This window comes from Vidua chalybeata, chromosome 8, assembly GCF_026979565.1.
Source record: "Vidua chalybeata isolate OUT-0048 chromosome 8, bVidCha1 merged haplotype, whole genome shotgun sequence".
NCBI lineage: Eukaryota > Metazoa > Chordata > Aves > Passeriformes > Viduidae > Vidua > Vidua chalybeata.
The window spans coordinates 8,222,481-8,235,078 of record NC_071537.1 but is presented as its reverse complement, the minus strand read 5'-3'; the positions used below and the strand labels follow the sequence as shown (position 1 = coordinate 8,235,078).

The following is a 12,598-nucleotide window of genomic DNA, read 5'->3' as shown; positions in this document are numbered from 1 at the left end:
TTTCTTTCTGGCATTTTGCATTTCCTCATCCAGGTCTTAAGGTTGGTGATTGTTTTGTTTGTTTTTTTTTTTTTAAACATATTTTGAGAGATCTGTGAGTTAGTCTAAAAATATGCAGAAGTCTGAGCAATTCTGGAGCTCTTGCTGAAGGGGTATAACACAGATGATGCACTTGCAGCCAGGTCCTGGAGTGAATGGCTCATTACATGCAGGAAGACAGAGGAAGAGGAAGGAGAACTGATTACAAGTCTATTCTGTTTCTGTTTAGGTTGTTCATACTGCTTTCTTCTCTGAATTTACTGGGCTGTGATGGTTCATGTCTCCAAAGACAGTTTGGCCGCATGCCTGCACCTTTTGGAGCATCAGTCTCACCTCATCACTAGATCAATTTTATAAAATTTATATAACAGCTCCCCCAAAGCTCATGGTTCAGTGTTGGGTTGTTGTCTGCTGACTTTCCCATGGTGTCTGTCACCTCAGGAGAGCACAACCAGGTCTGCAGAGAGCCAAGGCAGAGATATTGACTGTGACTGCCAGTGCTCATGAGAATAGAGTCTATTGTTCCCACAAGAAGAAAAATCCCTTCACCCAGATGTCCTGGCCCCATGTTTGAATAGTAACATTAGATGGACAAAGAGAGACACAAATTGCTCAGCAGGTTTGTTGTCAAAAGAAGAATGGTCTGAAAGCACTCTCAGGGATGAAAGCTGGCGCTGAGACAGGAGAAGCACTGTCGTGCCTTGTGGGAGAAACCAGGCTGGGAGAAAGAGGAAATTCTGCTTTCTTTTCACTGTCACTTTGGTAGATTGTCTGTGTCCTAAGGCACAGCAGAATAGAGGCTTGTTGAAGGGCTGACATTTGGGATAAAAGGGAAATGAATCTATTAATGTTTCTTAGGCATGGCTGTAGCTCAGCATTGCCTCTGCTGTTAACCTGTCAGTCTTCTCTTCATGTGGGGAGAATGGGCTTGGCCAGACTCACACCAAACACGTGGTTCATGGTGTGGTGCAGAAGTGCCTGTGGAGCTGGCTGGATTCCAGACAAACTGCTCTCAAAGTCTCCCTGACCTCCTTGTGCATCCTGTTTGTGTGAAGGGTCTGAGGGACCCTCTTCTCACCCTGCTGCCCTGCTGGCTTTGCAGCTCCCTGGGGGTTTCTCTGCCTTCGTTTGCCTAACAGCATCATTAGCTCAGTGCTCCCAGGCCTTTGTCCTCTGCGGGATCAGCCTGCCCTCTCAAACAGCAGTGTGCTCACATTGCCTGGGACACAGCTCTGGAGCTGGGACAGGCCTTCCTGGCCTTCTGCAAGTGCTTAAAGCCTTTTCCTTGTGCTGTTTGCAGGACACTGTGTACAGTACTGCTGCTGAGCACTTTATCTTATGGCTAGTGTGGTGTAATCTGTTTGGGAGTTCTTCATTTTAATGCACAGGTATTAAGTATACCTGTGGGCTGCACAAGGAGCAAGGCAGGCTTGCCTGGGAGCTGGGGAAAGCCTGCATTTTTACCATCCTGCTGGCTTTAAGCACCACAGGTACACCAACATCTCTGTGTGATTCAGGAAGCACAGATTGCAAAATCTCATGCTGGAGACAACATTTTAATGCTGGACAGGATTTATCTATCTCTGTGCATCCGTTTGTCAAGTAGAGATGATGTGAGAGGTTGGAAACTCATGGAGTAGCTCAGGAAAGCTGGTTTCTAAACTCAGTTTTTGGGCTCTGAGTACACTTGGCTGAGATCTCAGTGCCCAGTGTGCCCCAGGGGTCCCCACATGTCAGGGATCTATCTACATGTGACCTTCCTCCTGGCATTCCTCCTGAAAGCAGGTGATTCCTGAAGCCTTGCATAGATGCTCAGACATTCTCTGGCAGCAGCAGCACCCAGCAACTCTCCTTCTGTATGAGACAAAGCACTTTGCAAGGTAAGAAGGTCATGGGGCATTGGGAGGAGATGGGAAAGGCCAGCCTGATGATTGGGATATATGGGATGGTCTTGGAGAGATCTGCTGATCCCACAGGCAAGCAGGACATTGCTGAACAGTTTTTGGAGCTGTTTCCTTTTTCCATTTAAAAATGTGACTTGAAGTTCTTAGCTAATCTGTAGGCCCTTTCTCTTGTAAATTGTAATTAAAAAAGAGTAAGTAGGTAAGTGGCTTGGGTCTCTGACATGATCCCTTATTAAATTCACTCTCAGACTTGCCATGATTTAGTCAGAAATATTTAATGAGCCTTTCCCTGATGGGAGCTCATTCCCTTAAGGCTGGGTCAATATTTGAGGCTGGCACAGGCACTGAGGAGGTGGGGTCCCTGCAAAAGCAGCACTAATCCTGTCTGGCATCACAGGGGCTCAGAGGATGCTGTCTGTGCCAGCCTGTCATTAGTGTCTGGGCTGCAGTTACTAATGGAGCTCTGAATTACTCTCACTCTGGAGGATTGCTGGGTGAGCTTTGGCTGGTCCTGGGCCACTGCTGACTCCAGGAGAAAGCCTGTTTCTCCTTTAAAAATGGGATTTAAGTAAGTGCCACGATTTTCACCCCCTTTAGCCTTACATTCCCTCAGCAAGCAAAACCACGCCTGTTTGTGGTAAGTAAATGTTGGCTGGCACCTGTCCTGTAAAGGCTGCAGCAGGGAAGCTGGGGTTTGGTCCCACTGTGCCATTCTCCCTGCATACCAAAAGCCAAGGCCAAAAGCAAGAGCTCTGCTGATGCTCCCTGTAAAGCCAGCTGGCTTCTTCAGCTTCAAAACCCCCTGCAATCTCAATCTGCAGTAGAAGTAAATTAATTTCATTCATACCTGAGACAACTTATATAAACATTAAGGCCAACTTCTCCACTGATACAAGGCAATTCCCCCCCCCCCCCCCTTTTAAAATGTGTCACTTTACTTCTGTCTTACTGGGAAATCAACATGCCCACTAGCAACCTTGTTGTGCTAGTCAGGAACACCCAGGAGCTTTTGTGGGGCTCTGTGTATCCGAAGCAAGAAATGTAGAGGCACTTAAAAGAGAAACTCACTAAGGAAAATGGTTTGTAGCAGGAAATTTCCCTCCAGAAGAATGTGGAATTCTGCAGGGGACACTTCAGGCCCCATGGTCACCTGGCTGCATGTGCACAGGTGAGGATTGCACAGGAATGACTAACAAAACAGTAATTTTATCAGCTGGAGCTGACACAGGGGTGTTCTAAAGCAGCTATAGGCAATGGGGCAGCAATGCTGGGGAAGGACAAAAGCAGCTGCTGCTGCTGTCCATTCAGTGCACAAAACCAGCCCCCCCAAATCGAGTTATCTGGGGATCCCTGGGCTCAGAGGCCGACAGGACACTAAGGAGCTCATCGGCAGGTTTGTGTCAAGGGGTCAGCTCGGAGAGGCCAGGGAGTGGGACCTTGCCCAGGAATTTGTGCTGTAACTACAGTGCCTTCCCAAGCTGTCTGTGGGAGATATTTCACAGATGTGTCTGTTTTGGTGTCCGTTCTGTAAGGGCCTCAACTATTTTTTTTAATAACTTTATTCTTTCCTTTCCAGCTAAAGCCCATCCCGGTTTTCCCTCACAGACTGCAGCAGGCACTAAGCTGCACACAGTTGCTATCTAGTGGCCAGAGGAAGGTAGTGGAAGGTTTTTCACTGCTGGTTCTGTGCAAAAGGACTGCTACAGAGATAGAGGCAGGAATCTGTTACATGTCCTCATGTAAATTGTGGGGGTTACTGCTATTTTTCAGTGGGTTAAATCTCTGAAAATTGTTTTGCTTGACGGTGCAATCACTACTATTTAAGCTACAGTTCACTGCAGCTGTACACTGTATAGCTAAGGATTTGTAGTAACTGGGGGGATTTGAGGTATTTGAAATCTATTGGGAAGTAGAGCAGGGACAAACCCCATTACGGAGAAAACCACTGGTAACATAATATACTCAACATTTTATTATAAAACCCTCTAAAGCGCCACTTTATAGGTCACAGTTACAACACAGGAAATGCCTTGAGTTAGGAAAACAATGGGGACACAGAGACATTGTTTAACATTTCTTGTTTGGGGAAAGTGTGTTGTTCAGGACTTGCCTATGTTTACCATTCCCTCATGGAGACATCCCAGCAGGAGCACTGAAGCTGTGAAGGGGAAAGCAGAGCTGCTCTTGTCCATCGCTGTCTCAGTACCACTGTGAAATGTCTGGACAACTCCTGCAGGACGCCAGCGGGGCGTACGCTCAGGGCACGCCACTACGTGGATATTTAGGGTATAGAGAGGGGCTCTTGCCAGCTCATCATGGGCCAAAACAAAAGCTTCATGGAGTCTGTGGCCTTCTGGTGCTCTGGAGAAGGAAGTGCCCAGGGTCCTGAACCAGAAGAGCCAGCAGTTTATTTGCATGATTTTTTCCTATGTGCAAAACCTCACACAGGGACAACCTGACAGCTGAGGCTCCTGAGGCCTGGCATTACCAATTCCTCCATCTGCACCACAGTGGAAAGTAAAGAGTAAAAAAATGGGAGCACAGTCACCTTTCTTGCTTCCAGGATACCCTGACCAAGTGTTTTGTTGCACCCTGGCTCTGTGCTGGGGCCAAGCAAGCCCAGGACCCTTGTCAGGACATTCTCACTCACCCCAATGACACCACCAGCTCTGGGTATCACAGCCCTGTGCATCCCACTGGCTGTTTGGCCTTTGTGAAGAAAGAACAGCTCTTTAGAGGTGGTCTCAGGCCTGTCAAATATTTTCCAGGGTGAGGAAGGTACAAGATTTTTCATGTCTGCCTTTATCTTGGCTTTGGTGTAGCCACAGGACCCCAGGGACAATCCATCCTGGGAATTGGTGCTGATTTAACTTTGCAGGGTTGGAAAACAGCTCCAGCCCCGTCCAGTCAACTGAATTCCTGAGCCTGGGCTCTGAAGGGCCATTGGAGGAGGCAGGAAGAGGTTTCTCCAGGCTACCACACGTGTCAGCAGGTTACAGGGAGGGGAGGAGTGCACAGATTTCTGCCAACCCACCACCACCCTTCAAATTTCTATGTCTCTAAGTTTAGCTGTTCCAAATCTCCAACCTTTCATTAGAAAGCTTGGCTAGGGTAGAGAGGGGTGGGCTTGGTGGGCCATACTGCCATGGTCCAAAGGCAGTTTTAATGATCAGGAAATTAGGGTGACAGCACCAAGACATCCAGCAGAGCCCTGGCAGTGCAGCCTTACTGCAGGGCAGGTAGGGAGGGCACAGGGGCATAGGGATGACTTCAGCTGCAGCTCTGTGAGGATCAGACACCATCAGAGCTGGGGCAGGAGCATGGGGACTGCTTTACCTCCCCTCTCTTGGGAAAGGGGATCCCTAAAGGATGCACTGGGATCCAGCTTTCCCATGAAACAGCTGAGCAAGCCCTCAAATATGACTTTTCTTTTTTTTTTTTTTCCTTGTTTCCCCCTTTTTTTTTAGAACAGACTCCTCAGGTGAAGTAAGATCTTCAAGAAAATTAACTGAATCTGCCTGGCAGATCTTCTTTGCTCAGAGCTCTTGGTGCTGCCAGTCTGTAACACAGCCTAGAGCACGACAAGGTGAGCAGCTCAATATTCTAGCAAACCTGCAGCTGGTAGGAGATGCTGGAATGCATCAGGACACCGATTAGAAATGCCCTGGACAGGCTGCTGTGTGCTTCTCATTCATGTTTGAAGCATTGCTCACATGTGGGGATAGCCCTTGACTGAAGGCTGGATGAAATGCAGCTGAGTGATGACTGGCAGCAAGAGAGGTGAGACTTCAGTTGACTCCAATTTATCAAGACAGGTACAAACTCACCAGGCTGAGGAATAGCAGAGGTTTCTTCTGAATCCACTACAGTCACTAATATAGAAACCTTAATAACTCATTGATAAACCTTCAGAGTAGAAATACACAAAACACCCCCTATGTACAGTAACATTCTTGTTTACATCAGCTGGGTTAGGACTTGGATGGAAGGATTGCCACTGGTTGTTATTGTTTTAGCTACACGATTGGGATTTGTCTGGAAAGAGCAAGTTCATGTGGGATAACTGGGATCAGCAGCTGTTGACTCCAGCGCTGCGTCTGAGCCGTTGTGGGCACGACGTGGAGGAGGCACTTGGTGTGTGGTGCTGTTGAACACCCAACCTCCACCGACAGATGGTTGAATCCCCTGGGCCATGCGTGGGCAATTCGAGTCTTTAGTCCATCTCTGAACAATGTGCTTCTAACTAGCTCCCTTTTTCTCCCATTCCTGCCAAGGAATAGAGGCAAATTAGTCGAAATGCAAAGCAGGCAACCGTAATGTTGATCAACGTGATTGTCTGGTCCCCATGTGGTTTTGGCTGCAGGGTGGGTCAGGGATATCTTTAAGTTATAAACAATGCATGTATTTATTCATTTAAATTGTAGGCAAGGCAAACATAGTTGAAAAGACTGGAGGAAAACCAGGCTGACGTGCTCTGAACTGTGTTGGTCAGGGGTGTTTCCCAGACATGAGACCCCCCCACAACCCCATCCCACCACAGCCAGTTTGCTCCACTGCCAGGAGGGAAAGGCAGAGGCTGTCCCAGATGGATTTTTCTGCTGTACCTTACCTTGGCTTTCTGTAGGACTGTTCCCTTCCCTGTGACCATAACAGATAAAGGCCGGTTCTTTAAAGCCGTTGCTGAATTGACCGGTGAGTTCTCTGCGCTGTTTGCTGGACTGGCACTTTTTGCCTGAACCTACAATACAAATCATAGGAATGGTTATGACTACAGACTGCTGAGAGAGACTGCTGCCTTTTCCCACCATCTCTCAGTCACAGTGTCGTCCCGTTCGCACGGAGGCGCATTCTTTCAGTGACATGCCGATTTAAAAAAAACACCAGGGGAGTTTGTGGTGTGTTTGGGTTTTGAGGACTCTAGAATTAGAGATACAGAGCAGGGTGCAGGTGGTGGAGATCTCCATTTCATGGGAAACAAGTTCTCAAGAAGGAATTTAGATGTCTGAATCTCCTCCTGCAAAAACCATCCCTTAGCTCAGCCTAGTGCAGAAGGAGCTAGGTCCAGACCTGCATGGCTCTGGAGGGTGCTGCTCAAGGCCCCACAGGAAAATACAACCACTCTCCTGAGTCCCATCCACTTTTCACTTCCCCATTACTGCTGTTACCTCATTAGATTACTACTACATTACGTATACTACATATGATACACAGACATATTAGCTATACATTCATAAAAGATTGCATATTACCCTAATGATGCTATTATTATTACATTTCTAAGCAGGCTGAGACTGTGTGACTGCCTAGCTGCCAGAAAGCTGCTGTGCATCCCAGGGTTGCCCCACATACCCGTGGGGCTGTGTTCTCCAGGTGTGTGGTGTCCACTGCCGTGCCCAGTGTCACCGGGCCAGACTCTGCCTTCTTCAGGTTCTCTTTCACCTCCACCAGGCTCAGCTCCAGGTCCACCCTCTGGCTTTCCTTCCTTTTGCATTCTTCATCTATCTCCTTCAGCCTCTGCTCCAGGCTCTTGTCTGTGTAGGAAGAAGAATCTTGGTGCCTGCTGGGAACCTGGGGAGCTCCTGAGGGGAGCAGGGATCAGGGCATTTTCCTTGGGTTTTTATCCCAAGAGGGACTGTGGCTCTTGCTCTACTGTAATCTGGGTTATATGGTTTGGCTCAAAGCACCAGGTTCCCCCCCCATCTCTTCCGGTCCCAGAAGGGCCAGGTTCATTGCCCCCTCTTTCTCCATGGCCCCACCTTGGCTCATTTCCACACATCCCACCTTGCCCTGCCCTACCTGAGCTGCCACCAAGCATTTCCTTCAGCTCCCGTCTCTCCTTGCGCAGCTGGGTGAGCTGAGCTCGGATTTCATCCTTCTCCTTCTCCAGCCGTTCCTTCTCCTCCGTGAACCGTTTCACCTCTGCCTCTGTCCTGTTCTTGCCCAGCTTGGTTTCCACTGCTGCTGGAAACACAGCCCACCAACAACAAGCTCAGTTAGGGGGAAAAAAGCAGGAGGGAGAAAACCTTTTCAGGTGCTTGAAAAGAAAACAAGGGAAGGTCTGAAAAGTCACCAACCACTAGAGTCGGGACACAGACTGCTGCAGAGCAGAGGCAAGTCAAATCACAGGGCACCACCTCTCTTTAAGCACCCTTGGGCCACCTGAGCAGCACACCCACCTGGCAGTGGCATCTTGGGCCGGTGTGCAGGCACCAGCTGGGGACTGCCTGCTGGAACTGTGCCCGCTGGCACCTCGGGGACCACAGTGTTCTGCTGCCAGGTCTGGATTTTGATAGCAGGGACATGTGGCAGAGCCTCCTCGGGCTCTGGCTTCTCTGGGTTTTTCTGGAAAGGAGAAATGAAGTGGGATGATGAGGTGTAGGGAACTGGCTCAGTGATGAAGCTGGCCTGGCATCATGGTTTGGACAGTACCTGCTCCGAGGTCTCTGCTGCCTTAGTACAGAGCTCAGCTTCCACAGCCACGGGCGCTGTCTCAGCTGTGCTCTCTGGGGCAGCCTTGTTGGCAGCCCTTTCTAGAGATGGTGAGCTGAGGGGGGAAGACTGGCATGACATCTTGCCAGCACAATGTAGTAAGGACTTCACTGGGGTAAGATCCAGATACACTCTGTCTTGATCCCCCTCCAATTTGCTCTCACTCTTGGGTACTTCTTCCTGCAAAAGAGACCATCTGCTGCAACTAGAAGTACAAGAAACGTCTCACTGCAGAACAGCACTATCTCAGGCAATCTGGAGTATTTTCCAAAAATCTTAGAGGAACTAAAATGCCAGTCTCTGAGTCATTCCACAGAGGCCTTTTTGAAGTACTGAAGGAAAGGCCCCTCCTGTTTTCCTTCAGTAGGTCTCTCTGATGGTAGCAGCAGCCCCATGCAAGGATATCACAGTGTTGTACATCCAGCAACCCATGCCACATTCTTTGCCTTTCCTGAGGTAACAGTCCCATTCCCAGCATGGCCCATTGTTCTTATCCTTTCACACAGGACTTACACTTACAGGCATAAAAAGGAATTTTGAAAGGCTAGGCTCCAAAAAGCCCACTATCACCAAATAATCCATGCTGTTTGCTGATGAAAACCATGGAATTTTATCCCAGCTGCCAGAGGATCCCCACAGCCCCTTTAGGAAATCTCTCTCCCATTCCTTAGCAACTCCTCTCCACCACTTGGTTCTGCTCCATTGCAGATCTCCCCAGGGGCCGGGAATCCCCCCCTTTTACTGCTGGAGACTCCCCATGGCCAGATGTTTGCTGTGGTGTCCCCAGAGCTCCCTGCAGCAGGGCAGCTGTCTTACCACAGGCAGGTCTGGCAGATCCACGTCGTCGTACAGCTCGTCCTGCTGCACCCTGCCCTTGGGCAGGTTGTCGATGTAGGCGTTGGGCTCGGAGTATTTCCTCTGCATTAGGCTGTGAACAGGCAGCAGGACATCCCATCAGGGGGACTGGATTTGCTGCATGGCTCTGCAGTGCTGCATGTTGAGACATCTGAGAACACCAGTGCTGAGGTCTGGGCAAGGCCAGGCAGCCAGATGCAGGAGAGGAGCAGGCAGAGCCATACAAAGCGGGGTCACTGCTGCTGCTGCCCGGTAAGTAGCGCTCACCAGAGTGGGGCTGTACTTCCCTCGGGCTCTCTCCTTTCTTGCCCAGCCTCAGCCACAGCACTACAGTCACCCTGCCCCAGTGGCATGATGGACTGGGTGGCTGAGAGCCCAACCTGCTTCTGCAACAGCCACTCAGGCACATGCCCCATGGCAAGCTGCAGCTCAGGCCAGATGCACCCTTGTGGGATAGGAAGTGCTCTCCTGTCCCAAAAGCAACTGACTGAGCTGCAGCTGTGAATTTACCACCTATTTCCATGGCAGCCAACCTCCCACAAGTGCAGAGCCCCCTGCTCTAGCTTGCTTTCCCTCTTCCAGCCCCACCCCATTACCAGCGACATACAAGAAGGAATTCTTCGCAGCGCTCACAATGCAGGAAACCCTGTCAGCATCCACGTAATCGTAGGTAAATTCCTCTGGGTCTGTTTTCGAGCCTGACTCCGACAAGAGGAGGCCCAGCCAGTGGCCCATTTCCTCTGAGGACTTTGCCTGCAGGGTGATCAGACAGACAGGACAGGTTGCAGCAGTGATTTCTCTGCACTCACAGAGTAAGCTGCCTTAGATTAGGTAGGGAAGCACACTGGCAATCCCCTGGGCTTCCAAAGGGAAAGATGAACTGCTGGGTATTTATAACAAACCTGAGGCTGCGTTAAAAGTACAGCTCTACATATGGACTGATTCAAAAATTTGGCAGCTACATAAATAGAGCTCTTTGCTCTCTCTACTCCTTCCTAAAATTTCTCATCAGTCTGCATTTTCTTTTCAGTCGTGATCAACTCAGCTGTCTACAAGAGTAAGAGAAGTCTCTGGGGCTGGAGGTGCTGGCAGGGAGCAGCTTTGGGTGAGGGAAAGCGTGCGGGTTTCATTTTGCACCAGCAGAGTGCAGCAATGGGATTGCCAAAACAGAGGCAAGGAGACCCGAGCCTGCGAGGTCCCGCTGCCAGAGCACAAACCCCTTCCTGGTTCTTTGCAGAGGAGAAGGGAAGAGTTTAGAACATCAGAGTCCATTGCTTTAACATGATCAGGACCCAATTCCCAGCTGCAGTGAGCAGTCTGACATTTTGCAACATGAAGAGTTAAATTCTGTGCCACGAAGTCAGCTCTAGCAAAGAGCCACATGCACCTCCCAGTGCAGGGGACTCCACCTGAAGCAAGAAGCTGGCTGATGCAGCCACTTTTTGCATTGATTTGAGGAGTCACAGCAGTAACCACAAAGTAAAATTCAGGGCAAGTGAATATATATATATACACTTTCCAAACTGGAAAGTGTATTTTAAGCTTTCAATCTGTTTTATTTAGCAGAGACTTCAGTCCCTGGGAAGCCTGCCAGCCAGCCAGTCCGTACATTGAGTCTGACATTGAGTCTGACATTCCAACAAAATACAGATTCTTCCATTCACAAAATGTAAATTTTCCCAGCACCTCTTCTTCACATCTATAATTGGGCAAAATTTCTTTGATACAGACATACCCTGAATCCGAAATTAAACAAAAACATCTTCCAATTTCACAGCATGCCCTCAAAGTCAGTTGTTTAGCTATAAATATTCCACCCACTGGAAAAATACAGGAAATTGCTCACATTGTCCACCTCCTACTATAATCATGCTGTCGTCAGAGAGAAGTAAGATTAGAGATAAACAGTCCTGGATGCAGGCAAAGGAAATTCACTTGCACTTTCAGGGGCAGATCTGTGATAGGCTGACTTGGGATGTGTGCCCCATGGCTTTGGGGCTCTGCTGTCAAAACATGAAGTTCTCTGTTCCTCCTAAACACAGCCTTAAATCCCTAAAGTGGCATTCTTCTGATCTAACATTAACCATCTGCAATGCACTCCACAGAACTTAGTTATCCAAGGTTATCCTGCAGCAGGGGAAGAGATGGGACTCTCCAGAGGACCCCACGTCCCACCCTAAGATGAGTGCCTAAGATGAAGGCTGAATGGTCCCTCTGGAGGTGCCAGCATCAGACACAGCCTGGATTACCAGTAGGGTGGGACACATTCTAGGTGACCACAGGCAGATGAACCAAAGCCCTGCTCTTCAGGTTCTGTTTTGTAGGACTGAGGTTCCTCTGGAGGAACTCACTGGCATTTAGACCTCCTAAGCTGACGATTTTAAGCAGAGTTTTCTTGGAGATAGACACCCTACCTCCAAAACAAGCCGTTCTTCCCCGTTGTGCAGGATGCGGAAGGAGTAAAGATGATCAGGGCTTGGCTCCGGGATGATCTCACAACCTGCCAAGCTCAGGGGCTGCTGAGCCAGTTTGCTTCGGTTCTTGTCCTGGTAGAAATGGAGGTGCCCATCTTTTATCTGACACCACCGTGACTTCCACTGGCTGTTCACCAGCACATTCAGGTAACCTGCAAGTAATCACAGCTGACTTAGACACATTTTCCATTTAATCCATATTAATTTGTGTGCCTGGGGCTGTCTAAGGGGTAAGTTATGAGATCACCACACAATACAAAGTCACAGGCACCAATAAAGAGCAAAAGCACAAAGACAAGCTGTCCTATCTATACAAAACAGGGTGAAAAGGGTAAAAATCTTGAAAATGAGACCCTTGAAATTCAGGATAGCTTTGGAGCAGCAAGGTGGCTGCAGCTGGTTGGACAAAGTTGGTCCCAGGTGGTAAATACAAACTGACCCTCAGAACTCTCCCTGCAGGCTCCCACACCCTGGGCAGCACAAATGCCCTGTGTGTGCATGTCTGGTATTACCCACCCTTCCTCTTGGGTCACCCTGAGAGCCACAGGCACCACAATCTGCATGGATTTGCTGTCAGGACCACCTGGCACAGGCACATTTGAGGAGGATGATGCCTGGTGCTCATCCTGCCCTGCACACTGAGATCCAGCCCTGAGGCAAATCCCTGCAGAGGGACTCATGCTGCCACTTACTTGAAGTCTCCAGGGATCTCTCTGGGCTATCCAGGGAGCTGGACTTCTTCCTCCCAAGGTTCATCAGGTTGCTCAGTTTCAGGCCAGTTGTGCCCTTCTTCTTAACTACCAGAAATGAAAAAGACACGTGTGTGGCTATCCCAGC

The 12,598-nt window shown here is 49.2% G+C and overlaps 1 protein-coding gene across 3 annotated transcripts in view; it reads right to left on the bottom strand.

Moving 5' to 3' along the window:
* Positions 1 to 3,892: 3,892 nt before the first annotated feature.
* AFAP1L2 (actin filament associated protein 1 like 2) overlaps positions 3,893 to 12,598 on the bottom strand; it is a 65,472-nt gene continuing 56,766 nt past the window's right edge. For all 3 annotated transcript variants that reach the window (XM_053949252.1, XM_053949250.1, XM_053949251.1), the window contains 10 exons: positions 12,454 to 12,558; positions 11,702 to 11,913; positions 9,895 to 10,040; positions 9,249 to 9,360; positions 8,373 to 8,612; positions 8,120 to 8,285; positions 7,740 to 7,901; positions 7,293 to 7,474; positions 6,553 to 6,681; positions 3,893 to 6,209 (listed from right to left, as the gene is read on the bottom strand). In XM_053949252.1, the coding sequence (XP_053805227.1) occupies positions 6,183 to 6,209; positions 6,553 to 6,681; positions 7,293 to 7,474; positions 7,740 to 7,901; positions 8,120 to 8,285; positions 8,373 to 8,612; positions 9,249 to 9,360; positions 9,895 to 10,040; positions 11,702 to 11,913; positions 12,454 to 12,558 (1,481 nt within the window). In that variant the 3' untranslated portion in view covers positions 3,893 to 6,182. The remainder of the gene's footprint in view (positions 6,210 to 6,552; positions 6,682 to 7,292; positions 7,475 to 7,739; positions 7,902 to 8,119; positions 8,286 to 8,372; positions 8,613 to 9,248; positions 9,361 to 9,894; positions 10,041 to 11,701; positions 11,914 to 12,453; positions 12,559 to 12,598) is intronic.